Raw genomic sequence first — 13,716 nt, forward strand, 5'->3', positions numbered from 1 at the left:
AGCTGCCCTGCTTGGGCTGCTGAGAGCTCGCGTGTGCCTTTCGGGTCCCGCAAGGGTTTCTGCAGGCACAATGAGTTTTGCATGTTTTATGGGACTCTTGGTTTACTCTCACCTTGTGAATTTAAAACAGTGTTTAAGTATGATGTACTGGTGGTGAAGTGGTGATTAACCAGTAGTTGTTGTGGTTGTACTGTCTCAGGATCAGCATGTACGTTCATCTGCTGGTTTCTGCCTCAGCCTTGATAGCAGCTCAAAGTACTTGGATCCAACAGCTGAATTGTGGAGAAAAATATGGGAGCAATTTTGCATTGATATGGTATCATGTGTAGATTACTCTTGCATAATCTGAGTGATTACAAAACCTCCTGTACTTGATGAAGTTTTGCTTGCCTTACAATGCAATTTTAAGGCCTAACATATTTTTTATGTCCTTTTGTTCCTATTCACAACTGTAATTTGAATATCCTGTAGAGCTCTTTCAAAATGTCTTGATAGGCAAACGTCATGAAAATCAGTTACCTGAATCTTTTTTCTTTTTTTTTCCTCTTTAGATGACAATCAAAACAAAACCAGTGAAAAGAAAGAGAAAAAAATGGTTTCTCAGAAACCCCATGGTACCATAGAATATACTGTAAGTATTGGTGTGTGGCTTGTTTGTGTCTGCCCTTTGAAAGTGGAGGTTTTGAGGTTGAGAGGGAGCCAGGGACACAAAACTGAAAGCACTAAGTGAATACTGGCTGCAGTTGATACCTGCCTCAGTAGGGATTGCTCCAAATACCCTTCTGTGGGTAGAGCTAGGCTCACGTCCTGACCCGCTGTTCAGTCCAACTCCCCTGCTTCTCGTAGCTGCCAGTCCTATTTTTACTTCTGCACTGTAGCTTTTTAGTAGAGCAGTTGGTTTTGTTACTCTGAAAAATACATCCATCGCACAGCGTTGCTGAAGTCATCAAGCGGTTTGCCTGTGCTTGGTCCTGAGATGATGAGATCTCTTTCTCTAAGCTGGAGCAGAGCAGTGGTGTGCTGCCATGGCAGCTCAGGTGACTGCCTCTGCCCAGAAAGTCTCTGTGTGAGCCGACCAGGTCCCTGAATGGGGGCTGCACCCCACTCTCCATCACGGAGAGCAAATGTGAAAGGCAAATGTCCCAGCTGGGAACAAGCACAAATGCCTGGCATGCTGCAACTGCTGAAGGTGTAATGACTTCTCTGGTGTGTGTGCCTTCCCCACTTGCCAGACCTGTTCTAAATAAGGTGGCACTGCTTTATGGTTTTGTGAGAAAAGGAGAGAGAGACCTGTAAAACCTCTCTGGTTTATGTAGTGTATAGTACAAGAGAATGTGTTGATTTTATTTTCTTTTTATTGGTACTGGCTTATCACATAAGCTATTAAACAGAAGATGTGTTTTGAGATCATCAAATCTGTTCCCTGCATGCAGTCTTAAATGGTTTTAGTTCAGCTGGTGTGCTGAGTATGTTCACTGTGGTATCCTAAGCTTTGACTCTTTCTTCAGGCTGGAAATCAGGACACGATAAACAGCATAGCATTAAAGTTTAACATCACCCCAAACAAGCTTGTGGAGCTCAATAAGCTTTTCACACAGACGATTGTGCCAGGCCAGGTAAATATTTTGCTATATTTTTTATGCTTGAAACCTGATTATTTGCTGTTTTTAAAAGCTTTTTGCTACTTTCACATATCTTTTAGGTGCTTTGATACAAGGTTAATGGACAGTAATTTAGATGCCTCAAAGGGAAACTCACTAGATCATTACCTGGAATTGGATGGACAGCTTTGTAATTGCCATATCTGACCTTTGTTGTTTATTTGCTGTCACTAAAGCTTAAAGATGACTCTGAAGCTCAAGAGGATAATGTAGCTGTTGCGAGAGAGTTAAATTATTTGGAACCCTAGATAAATGCTCTGTGTAATACATAAAAGAATTAGAGAGTTGGATATAGTAATTGAAGTGGCTCTTTGCCATTATATTGGGAATAGTCAGTCTCCTGTAAGATGAGAAATAAATGGACGTAGACTGTTTTGGGGAGAGTCTAGTAGTGGAAATGTGAATGTGAAGGAAAACACCTGATTTGTGAAGAGCAGGTCTCTGCTTCACAGATGTGAAGAGATCGAAGTGTCCTGATTTGCACATGGACAAACTGACGAAAAAAGAGATAGAGTGACTTGCCTAAGAATAGCCAGCAGAGAAAAGCTGGCTTAAGGAAAATGGTTTTATTTTTCCATACATTCTTAATTTAAAACTAAACTGTGAACATTTTTTTTTAACTTTAGAAGTATCTTTATTTGCTCTGACAGTTGCAAGAAATTACTTTGTTTTCATTTGGGGTCCAAAGCTGTACTGCAATTTTAGTACTGCTGTACTAAAAATCTGGAATGTTCACTGTGAGGGAATATAAAAATTCAAACAAAACTTTGTATTTTTATATAGACTTGTGTTAGTGTAAGGTGTGGGGTTTTTTTCTTTTAAATGTAGTACATGATGCTAAAATGCTGATTCTTATAAAGAATATTTTAAGTTTGGAGATGCAAGTATATTTTTTGAAGAAGACATAATGTGATGAATTGATATAAACTTCTAGCACTAAAAATCCCCCATCTTCAGCAATGGTCTTCTCTTTGGACCAGAGTTACAGGTTAATGACTACTAGTGGTAATTTTGCAGTTACTTGTTTTGTATTTGCGATAGTTGCAAGACAGCCTGGGATCATAAATTTGGAGGAAAAGATCAAGTTCTCATTCTGTGAAAACGTTTTATTATCTTACCTGTGCTATAAAACAAAATGTAGAGCTAGATCCTGTAATGAATTGACCATGCACCCATCTATTCCCCTCTGTGAAGGAGGACTCTAGAATAAGTAGCTGTTAAGGAGTGCATTGCAATCATGAGTGATCAGCATTGGGTTGTCTTTCTAGTAGAATGTAGTATTTATAGTGAAGAACTTTTTAAAGCTTGTGTCTTACTATGTTGACATACGTGTTTATATTTAGATTCTCTTTGTGCCTGAAACAAGCACTGCCAGGCGATCTTCTTTCAGTCCTCGTGCTCCTGTTTCTCCTTCATCATCAGATGCTGAATACGATAAACTCCCTGTAAGTCCAACATTTGTTCCCTGGTCTTAAACTCACTAAATAATTTCTGACTCTGAGGCTAAGATTCAGGGCTGTGTAAGTAGCAGGTTTTCTGAGGTTACAGTTCAGACCTTGTGTGTAGTGTATTGAATAACAGTAATTTTAATGTACTACAAAATTTACCATTTCTTTAAAATATTGTAAATGAAGGGAATTCTATCTGAGTGTAGAAACCCAGAGCCCAGAGTCTGTCAAAGCAATTGAAAAGAATGTAGTGTATTATTTTTAAAGAATAGGAAGTTAAATATGAATAATTATTTAGTGTTTCACCCTGAAGATTTCTATGCTGCTCTGCAGCCCAGAGCCTTGATCCTGCATTGGGATCCTGGAGCAGGGAGGCTGTTAGTTGAGTCTGAGCAGTCGGTTTCTTTCTAGTTAAGCATATATGGACCTGTCTTGCGTAGGCAAGACTGCTGGATTTAATCTTTGTGAAAGGCTTTGGCATAGCTGATCTTTCATTTTTCTTAAAAGGGTGATTGGCAATGATGTCCACCTGCCGATATTAAAGCAACTGACATCTCAAATCCATAACTAATGAAAAGGAAAGTGGAGAGAAGCCTGGAGTGAAAAACCCCCTGTGTTTAACTGTAGTCTTGTCCTTAGTCCTACACCTCTGTGCCACCGGTGTGGGGAATCATACCAGTGTACTGTGTCCGAGGTCTTCCTTGTAGATGAGGTGGCAGCATTGATCCTCTCTTAACTTACCTTGGCGTTTTTTAATTTCTTGCCTGTTACATGTATGGAAGTTTTTTGTAATGTTACAAGGTGATTTTTTTCATAGAGGATGCTGTGGGAAGCCTTACATACATGACTGACACTTTTCTTCCTTAAGCAAATGTTGAACCCAGCCTTTTAGTTGCCTGGAATTTGAAAGGGTATGATTCTGGTCCTTTTGCTCTGCACTGAACTTTTTTCTTTTTTAAGGATGCTGATTTGGCAAGAAAGGCCTTCAAACCAGTTGAGAGAGTCCTGTCCTCCACTTCAGAAGAGGATGAGCCTGTGGTTGTCAAATTTTTAAAAATGAATTGTCGTTACTTCACAGATGGTAAGGTAGGTGGAACCTGGCTGTTGGGCATTGTTTGAGATTCTTGGAAAGCAAAATTTGTTTGGGTAAGTAAGAGATGAATAGTGGGGGAGTGAAATGGGCTCCACACTTGTAAAGAATGTAAATGTTATGATGACTTTATCTATCACTGCTGTGTTTGTTGGTACTGTGGTAATATGCTGTATTATTTTGTTCTTTCAGTTGTTTACTCTGCTAGGATAATTGCTTTATGAAAGAATGCTCTTCTACCCATCTTCATTCCCTTACGCTGTCTCACCAGAATTATATTTAAGAGTGTATTGCTGGTTACACAGGGAAAACTGCACTTTAGAGTTACGACGTGTCAGGATTAGTTGTCCAGTTCCATCAAATTGTGCAACAGTTTTATAAAATGACCACATGCGTATCTATTTCATTTATGACTTTAAGCTAAATTTTAACTGGTTTAGCAGTGTTTCCAAATGTATCCATGTTGCTTCTGCTGTTGCTAATAAAAAGATAACTATTGCATGATACAACTTTTTTTTTTTTTTTTTTTTTTTGCAAGCATTCTTGTAACATACTTGTTACCCCTGGGACTGCTATCCTAAATTTTACAGCAGTCATTCTAGAAGCAAAGGCACAAAGTTTGGGCAGTAGTTTAACCTTCTCTTCTCAAGATTGCAAGAAACTGTCTACTTTGATATGTCTGCCTTTGTTGCCTCTGCATCTTTCAGTTAGCTATCTGCGTGTTTAGGTTTTCAAGTTCTCTGGAATTTAACACTGGAGATGCTAACAATTGCAGTTTAAACATCTGTCCTGGTTTCAGCTGGGATAGAGTTAATTTTCTTCCTAGTAGCTGGTGCAGTGCTGTGTTTTGATTTAGTGTGAGAATAGTGTTGATAACACACTGATATTTTCATTGTCACAAAGTAGTGCTTACGATGAGTTTAGGGTTTTTCGGTTTCCCCTTGGAGCACAAGAAGCTGGGAGCAAGCATGGCCAGGAGAGCTGATCTGAACTAGCCAAAGGGATGTTCCAAACCACAGAGTGTCACGCTTAGTGTGTGAACTGGGAGGAGTTGGCCAGGAGGGGCAGATCACTGCTGGGGCATCAGTCAGCGGGTGGTGAGCAATTGCGTTGTGCATCACTTGTCTTTTCTTGAATTTTATTTCTCTCTCTCTCTTCCTTATAATCATTATTATTATAACTAATAGTTAACATGTTTTATTAAACTGTTCTTATCTCAAGACACAAGTTTTACTTTCTTTCTCTCTGGTTCTCTTCCACATCGCATTGTGGGGGGAGAAGTGAGCAAGCAGCTGCGTGATGCTTAGTCCACTGGCTGCTGTTAAACTATGACAACGTATTTTCCCTTTAATCCAGACTTTTATAAGATGGATGTGTTTACACCTACAATTTTTGGCTTCTTTTCATGTCGAGTGGATGTAGCCTGTATTTAACTACTCTGCAGTTTTCAGCCTGCTGTTTTGTAGGAAGTAATATAGAGCTACTTGGTGTCTCACATGTAAATTAGGGCACTACTGTCACTTTGTTATGTGATGCTTGCTAGGTGCAGGGGATACAGATTGCCAATTTTACGGGTGTGGGACTGAAAAAGTAATTTGCAGTCAGAACAATCAAGAGTGGGACAGCTTCTTTGCCAATGTAGTTAAAATGCCTTGTTGCCTTGCTTCTTGCAGTGGTTGGGTAGAAAGTACAGCCTACTAATGTATTGCTGCTCCTGCTAACTAGTTACATACCTGTGGGAGAAGCTGCTGTGCTTAATCTTCATTCTTTCATCCAAACACAAGAGACATGTGCATGTGAGTCATACAGGAGAAGAAAACGGGAAATACATGCAGGCTTGGCTTTACAAAGGAGCAGGCACACATGTACTCACTTGCCAGTGCCAAGCCATCAGCTTGACATCTCCCTGATTTAGAAAAAAAAGAACACAACAAAACCAAAACAACAAGTCAAGCTTTTGTAATCCTTTACGTGCCTATTCATTAACCTCTGGTGGCTTGCTTTGCAGATGACCTTGGATAATTTATAGCATCTACAGTGTAGGTGGTTCCTGGTGATTGGTGGTATCAGTTGTCATGATCTACACACAGCTTCTCAGTTGGTCTGGTGAAGTTTGTAGCTCATCTGAAAGAAAGTTTGCAGAAACAAGACACTGGAAATCTTGTAAACCTTGAAAAACGATCAGTTGCCGTGGGTTGGATCAAATCCATGGCTTGAGCACATTTTGAAGGATTAAGTGTCTTACACGGCTGTGCAAAATATTCTTAGAGCAGTGGGAGAAGCTGAGTCTAGGTCGAGGAGAAGCTGTTTCATTTCAGTTCCATATATATAGAAATTTTTTGCATGTAGCTCTGGGAAAGTAAATCAGGGGAACCTGTAATGTAACTTAGCATAGTGATGTTGACATTTGTGTGAGGTAAATGTTGACATTTTGTGTGAGGTGTACTAATTGCATAAAAATTCATGTACCAAATGAAGGTGGGTGCATCTAGAATAAAATGTTACCTTTTTTTAATCCACTAATCCATTTTGTCTGAGATTGTTAATCAATCTGCAGTTTTAGCTTGTAGGAGCCAACACTGAAAGTTGCATTGTTTGGATGTTCTTCTTTGTCAGCTGGGAGTTTACATGTTTCTAAGAATTTTTTTTTTTCTTTGCTTTCCTTACAATGTCTGACTTAGTGGAAGTGGAAACCAAAATGTTTTGCTTTCAAACATTGCATGATGGGACATAAAGAGGCAGGAGAGATTTTTTTTTTTCTTTTTAGTAGCCTAAAATCCAGTGCCACATAATAAGTGAATTACATGTGATGTGCTAACTCTTCCTTCTCCTGTTTCAGGGTGTAGTTGGAGGAGTCATGATAGTAACACCGAACAATATCATGTTTGACCCACACAAATCTGATCCTCTGGTAATTGAGAATGGCTGTGAAGAATATGGGCTCATCTGCCCCATGGAGGAAGTTGTCTCAATAGCACTCTACAATGACATTTCTCACATGAAGATTAAGGATGCGTTGCCATCGTAAGGAGTGTTCTTCCCTGAACTTATGTTTACAGATTTTCAGTAAGGGTCATGCAAAAGGAGTGGGGACAGAATGGAGGAGAAGAGTTTTAATGCAGCAGAATAAAACAAATTGTGGGAGGAATGGGACAGCAAAGGAATGATTCACTTGTGTTACTCTTCTACTTTCTTTTTAGAACACTTTAGTGGCATTTAAGTAAAATGGGTCATGAACATGAGAAGCAAAGTGCAAAGGAGACCAGTAAAACCCAGTAATTGAAAGCATGGTGCCATGCCATGGTGGGGCTGTTGCACTGACATATCTCTAGGGCTATTTCAGTGCAAGCAAAGAGGGTTAGATTTGAACCATTTGTTATGTTACGAGGAGTGTTCTGAGAACAGGATTTAAAGCTTTTGAAGATAACAGAACCTTAACTGCAAGGACTCAATCTCCAGGACTTACACGAATGCCAGTCTATGGAATACTTCCACTTCAGATCCAGAACTGCACCGACAGTTATCATATATAATACATAATAAACTTCCTGGGCTGGGCTACTTTGACTTACGCATAGTCTAGGCGCTGCTTACATGTTTCAAAGCAAGGTGTTTTCCTTACAGGCGACATCTGTTTGATCAGTGAAATTCATCTACTTCCCTCCATTTTCTCATTTCAGGAAAAAATTTCCAGATATGTTACCCTCATTACTAGAGTGTTTAGTAACTAATTGGAAGCTTTTAAGTGATAAGAATCATGTCTTGTCATTCACCTTGGGCTTTTCAGCAGCAACAAAAAACTCAGTTGTATGCTGTTAAATTTTTAATAATATTCCATTTTGAAATGTTCTATGATTTTCCTTTAAAAAGAAACCTTTAGGAAGTCTGCATTTAAACAGTGCATTTAACTAAAGGAGAAAAATAAACTGAAAACCATGCAGCTCTGTTGTCTGTTACCATTTTGCAGTAAACATGTTCAAACAGAGTAGACTCAGTCACGTGTGGGAAATAATAACGTTAGTATGGTATGAATGAAATTCCAGCAGCTAAATACATGTCCTGTTGACTGAATCATCTGATGACTTGCACATTTTTATTACATATGTACCATTTCTTCATCCATGTGGCATATTCTGCCAGGTGGTTTACTCATTTTATTTCGGTATTATCCTTTCCACGTTTTTCCTCCATTTTTAAAATCACTTATTTCCACTGATGTATGTTTATTTTTGAGAAATTAGTTTTTCGTTGAGTTTCAGAATTTAAGTTGGTATATTTTTCTTTTCAGTTTTTCCTTTTTATTTCTGTTTCCATTTTGCTTTTAACATCCTATGTACATCCATCATTTTCCCTGACAGTGACATACCAAAGGATCTTTGTCCTCTGTACAGGCCAGGAGAATGGGAAGACCTGTCCTCTGAGAAAGATATCAATCCCTTCAGCAAATTCAAATCCCTTAGCAAGGAAAAGAGGCAGCAGAATGGGAGTCCATCCATTGCTCTGGGTGCCAAACAGACAAAGCCTTCTGATGAGGAAAAGCCTGCTGATTTTGAAGTTCTTCAGTCGTCTGAGAGTACAGGCTCAATCAAGTCAAAGTCACTGGAGTTTCCCAACAACATCACTGCCACCGAACACTTGGAGAAATTTGCTGTGGATCCGTGTGCCACGGAGCCTTCTGCAGAAAAAAATGCTTCAGATATCAAAACCAAAGAAAAATCCGTTTTGAGAGAAGGAGAAGATGGCTTCACTGAGCTGGAAAAGATGCCATCTCGTATGGATAGGGGGTTGGACAGGAAAATCTCAGTAATGGAAGGCTTGTTGGCTGACCCCAAGGAGTTGGGGAGAACTAAGCAGCAGGTAACCAAACACACTACAGAAGTCCAGGAGCACTTGACAGTTGATTCCTTGGAAAAAAAGGACAGTGTTGAACCTAAAGCTGACTTAGACTTAGAGCTGTGTGAAAAGCAAGATATTATTCCAGAAGTAAACAAATGTGTCAGTTCCCCGACAGGTAAGGTGGAGACTGCATTGGACACTAAGAAAGAGCTAGAGAAAGATAAACTTATTGAATTTTACCTCAGTAAAGATGGGAATGGGTCTCAGTCATCTGAAGACTTGCACAAGGCTGAAATCCAGAAAGGTGAAAACAATAAAGCAGTTGGCATAGACCTTACACTTAGCTGTTCAAAGTCCCAAGCTAATGAAGTCCATACAATTAAAAGTATGGAGCTTGATTCAAAGGCACCTTCATTAGAAATCAGCTCAGCAGCAGCAGAGGAAAAGAATCTGAAAGAGTCTGTGGACTCTTCATTAGTACCAGCTATAGACAAGACCTGTCAAGACACACAGTTAGACAATCAATCAGAAATCAGACTGTGGCTGCTGCAGAAAATTCAAGTGCCAATTGAAGGTAGGTCTCTGGTTATCCTTATTTCCTCTGAGACTTGGACAGCATTATGACGGTAACCTTTGAATTTATAGCCTTCTGCTCTAAATTACCTCTGTTTGTAGTACCTGATCTCTTGTTTTACTCTTGTGTATTACATTTTTATATTATCTGCTATTTAGGAGGAAAAAAACCAACAACTTCAAATTCTCTAAGCTTCTGGTTCGATAAGTAGCTTATGTTGTCTTTTCATATTCAATGATCACTGTTTATGTAATCTTCACCTCTGTTTACTGGCTTTAAGAAGGACGTTGAAATGTCATCCAGTTGCAGTATTGACAGGGACACTCCATGGCCTAGGAATTATCACTCTCTATTGGTAATTTCTGTTGCTTCTGTGAAGTCTGACAGTGTATTTCTGATAGTACCCAAAGTAGTAGTATGTTGCTCTAAAGGGGGATACCAAAGTATTCTTGACACTATTTGCATTTGCCTGATGTCTTTCATTCTATGGATACCCTTAAAGAAGCAATAAATAGCAGTATGTGTAGAGTCTTACTGACTGCTCTTTTTGTCCTGATTGGTCATTGGCTTATCAAAGATAAAATCCAAACTGTTACTGGAAAGCATATAACAAAGTGAAATCTCAGTTTAAATAGTGTGTACACATACTACTATTTCTGCTACAGTCCAGGCCCTCTAAGCCCTAATCTGTCCTGGAGTTCAGCTCCTTTTTTGATACCTTAATGAACCAGTGGACATATCCTTGATTCATATCAAGTGGTGGGGGACGATCAGAGTGGAAGTCTTTATTTTAAAAACACTTGGCCTAAAAATTATTTTTCATTTCATTTGGAAGAGTTTATGTCTCACTTAATTGTATTTGGTGGTTGTTCTCAGTGGGGGAGGGGAAAAAAAAAAGACTATATGTGTACTCCTAAGATGAATGAGGCAACTTCAGTGTGATTGAGTTTATTAAGCAACTTTTTTGTCAGGCTATTTAAGGAACTTTCACTGTTCTTATGCTTGACCTTGCATTGTGCAGACAAAAGGTGTTTGTTTGGTGGCTGCCCGACTGTCAGAGTTGAGGAACTGATGGGACTTTGTGTGTGTGCGGGGTTACCCTGCAACTGGATGAGTTTTCTGGATCCAGTCAGACACTGTCCCCTTTACTCGTCTGCTTTGTGTTGCAGTTTGCTCCCACCCTGTTGCTTTACGGGGCTGTTCTGTACACAGCTGTGCAGCTGAAGTGAGTACAGACTGTGATGAAATGGAAATAAATGGCCACAGTTTAGGATGAACAAGGATTTATTAAACCAGTTCTCCTATTGAATTACATGTCAGGTTTAATTCTGTTTAAGGTGCCTCTGAGTATTCCTTTGCACAGGATTATTAACCTTCGTGACAATGTTGTATGAGCTGCAGTATTTTTGCTTTCCTGTAAACAACCCGTTTCTTTTGTCTCTTGTTCAGATATGCTTCCTTCAAAGGAGGAGAAGAGCAAGACTCCTCCAATGTTTCTGTGCATTAAAGTAGGCAAGCCCATGAGAAAGTCCTTTGCATCTCAAAGCACCACCATGTCTCAACAGTACAGTAAAAAGATAAAGCAACCAGAGTACTGGTTTGCTGTTCCTCGGGAAAGGTAAGCTGCAGTGCACACCAGGACAACATGTTTCTCTTGTGCCAGGGGCTGGAGCACCTCTGCTATGAGGACAGGCTGCGGGAGCTGGGACTGTTCAGTCTGGAAAAAAAGAAGACTTCGGGGGGGACCTAATAGCTGCCTTCCAATACCTGAAGGGAACCTACAGGAAGGCTGGGGAGGAACTTTTTACAAGAGTGTCCACTGATCGGACAAGGGGAAATGGGTTCAAGTTGAAGGAGAACAGATTTAAATTAGATCTTAAGAAGAAATTCTTCAGTATGAGGGCGGCAAGACTTTGGAATAAATTGCCCAGAGACATTGTGGCTGCCCCCTCCCTGGAGGGGTTCAAGGCGAAGTTGGACAGAGCCTTGAGTAGCCTGGTCTAGTCGAGAGGCGTCCCTGCCCATGACAGGGAGGTTGAACTAGATAATCTCTAAGGTCCCTTCCAGCCTAGGCCATTCTATGATTTCTGGAGTCGAATGTGACTTTCCCCACGGAGTCCAAGGTGTGGAATGCAGCAAGGAAGCTAAGAGGAGAAGAGAGGTTCCCTCATTTCATTGCGTGCCAGTTTGTTGCTGGTCTTGTGTGCCTCCCAGGGGGAAAGAAGAAGGGATCAGGTGCCACTTAGAGGATGAAAAGAGGGGTTGGATGTATGTGCAGCTGAGATACTTTCAGCCATAGTCTAGGAAGTGAGAGGAAGGGGGAGAGGCAAGGAACCTACCAAGATGCCTCTGCTAAAAAAGAGGTATTTCACATGAGCAAAGAGAATGATGTGGCAAAAAGGAGATTCTCCTGACTGAATGGGTGTAGCTATTTCAGCCTTCAGGCCCTTGAAAAGAGTCACATCCTTCCTGGTAAAATCCATTTAAATTTCTTATGTGCCTGTAGGTGTGCATGTATATATAAAATAGTACTATAGCAAAAAAAAAAAATTAAAAGAGTGAAGGCTTGTGATTTTGTATATAAATCACCCAAGATTTTCCCTGGCTGTGAGGACTCAGATACCTCGTCCTTCTTTTGCTAGAAAGCAGCTAGAGCAACTCTAGTCTGTTGGTGGAAAATAGGGAAATCAGTGATTGTGCTTCTGGTGAATTAGATAGCAGGAAGGAAGAATCTAAACTAATGATCAGTCTCAGAGATGTCTCTTTAAGATGAAGGCAATTTTTTTTTCTTTAATAGCTTTTCAAAATAGGTGTTTCCTTTTCAGATTTGTAGCATGAGTGTTGATTTAAGTGTTCGTTTCTTGTATTTTAGAAATTAGTGTTTTGAGCAGACCAGTTGTGTGGAAGTTGTTGGCTGGAGGGAGGAGGGGGAGAGGTTTAATCCAGCTGGAATGTGATCATCAGAAGTGCAGCTGAAGATAGCTTTTGGTTTGCTTGCTATCTGCTGAACACAGTCCTTGGCTCGTCAGGGATTGTAAAAGGGTGGATTCAGAAAATTCTAGGTTGAAGCAAGAGTAAATATACTTGAAGGAGTTGGAGTGATGCTGTAGTATAACACAAGGTCAGTTACTGCATTGGGGATAGCATATCTAATGTTAATAAAGCTGCCGAGCTGAACCGAGGTCGTGTGATTGTTGCTCTGTGCAACAGGTAAATCTGTTAAGCTTCTTGCTCATAAAATTCTTTCAAACGTGGAAAACAGCTTCTCTACTTGCCATTTTCTGAATTGTGAGGGGGCCTGACCCACATGTGAGCTGAAGTGTTGACAACCGGTTTATACTTCAATTTTTGTAATGAGGAAAAAGTACTTTCTGCTGTGAGCTGTTGCAGCAACACTTAGCTGTGCTGGCTCACAGACCAGGTCTTTGCTGTTGGGGCTACTGTTCAGATCTTAATCAAAACTAGTGGTGAATGTAGTAGAAAATTGACTCATTCTGGTGCAATTCATGCATGCCTGTTTAAACACTGCAGAGGTGCATAAAAGATTTTGTAGAACTTGGGGCAAAAATTAAATGCGAGACTCACTCCTTCGTATTAATGGTAAGACATGTTTTCTGCCTAACAAGGCAGTGTTTTCTCCAAGCTCTCAGATGCCTTCCCAAGGTAAGATGCAGCTCTTCTTACCCTCTGGTGATACTCTTGCACGATTGCATAGTATAGAATTACCAGTGTTGCATCTTAAGAGTGCCTTGGAGAGTAGATCATTTGGAATAACTTTGCAATATATCAAAATAATTTACAAAGTTGAAAAATATTTGGAATGCAGCTTATAATCACGTATGAAAATATCAAAAATACCACTCTCAGAGCCATAAAGCAGCATAAATGAAACACTTTCTGTCCAGTGCAGTCACAGTAGCTTGTGCAGCATCTTAGCCTTTCTCAGTAATTAAAAACAAAACCAAACCAAACCTGGATTGGCATAGGGAGGGAATTAGTGTGCATGTCTGTAATCACCGTGTAATTGAAATCTTACTCTGACTTGCATTTAATTACATTTTTTCATGGTTTCTTAGTGTTTGTTTTTAAAACAGCTTTTGTCATCAG

At 40.0% G+C, this 13,716-nt stretch overlaps 1 protein-coding gene across 1 annotated transcript; it reads left to right on the forward strand.

The window, feature by feature from the left end:
- Window positions 1–550: 550 nt before the first annotated feature.
- LOC104267514 (nuclear receptor coactivator 7) lies at window positions 551–11,231 on the forward strand (the record flags this gene model as incomplete). Its single annotated transcript, XM_009873514.1, has 7 exons — window positions 551–631; window positions 1,509–1,616; window positions 3,005–3,106; window positions 4,070–4,195; window positions 7,039–7,223; window positions 8,558–9,609; window positions 11,059–11,231. Coding segments are annotated over 7 exons (1,827 nt in total), but the record flags the coding sequence as incomplete, so codon positions are not given.
- Between the last annotated feature and the right edge of the window lie 2,485 nt (window positions 11,232–13,716).

The sequence above is a fragment of the Apaloderma vittatum genome, unplaced genomic scaffold, assembly GCF_000703405.1.
Source record: "Apaloderma vittatum isolate BGI_N311 unplaced genomic scaffold, ASM70340v1 scaffold23017, whole genome shotgun sequence".
Taxonomy (NCBI): domain Eukaryota; kingdom Metazoa; phylum Chordata; class Aves; order Trogoniformes; family Trogonidae; genus Apaloderma; species Apaloderma vittatum.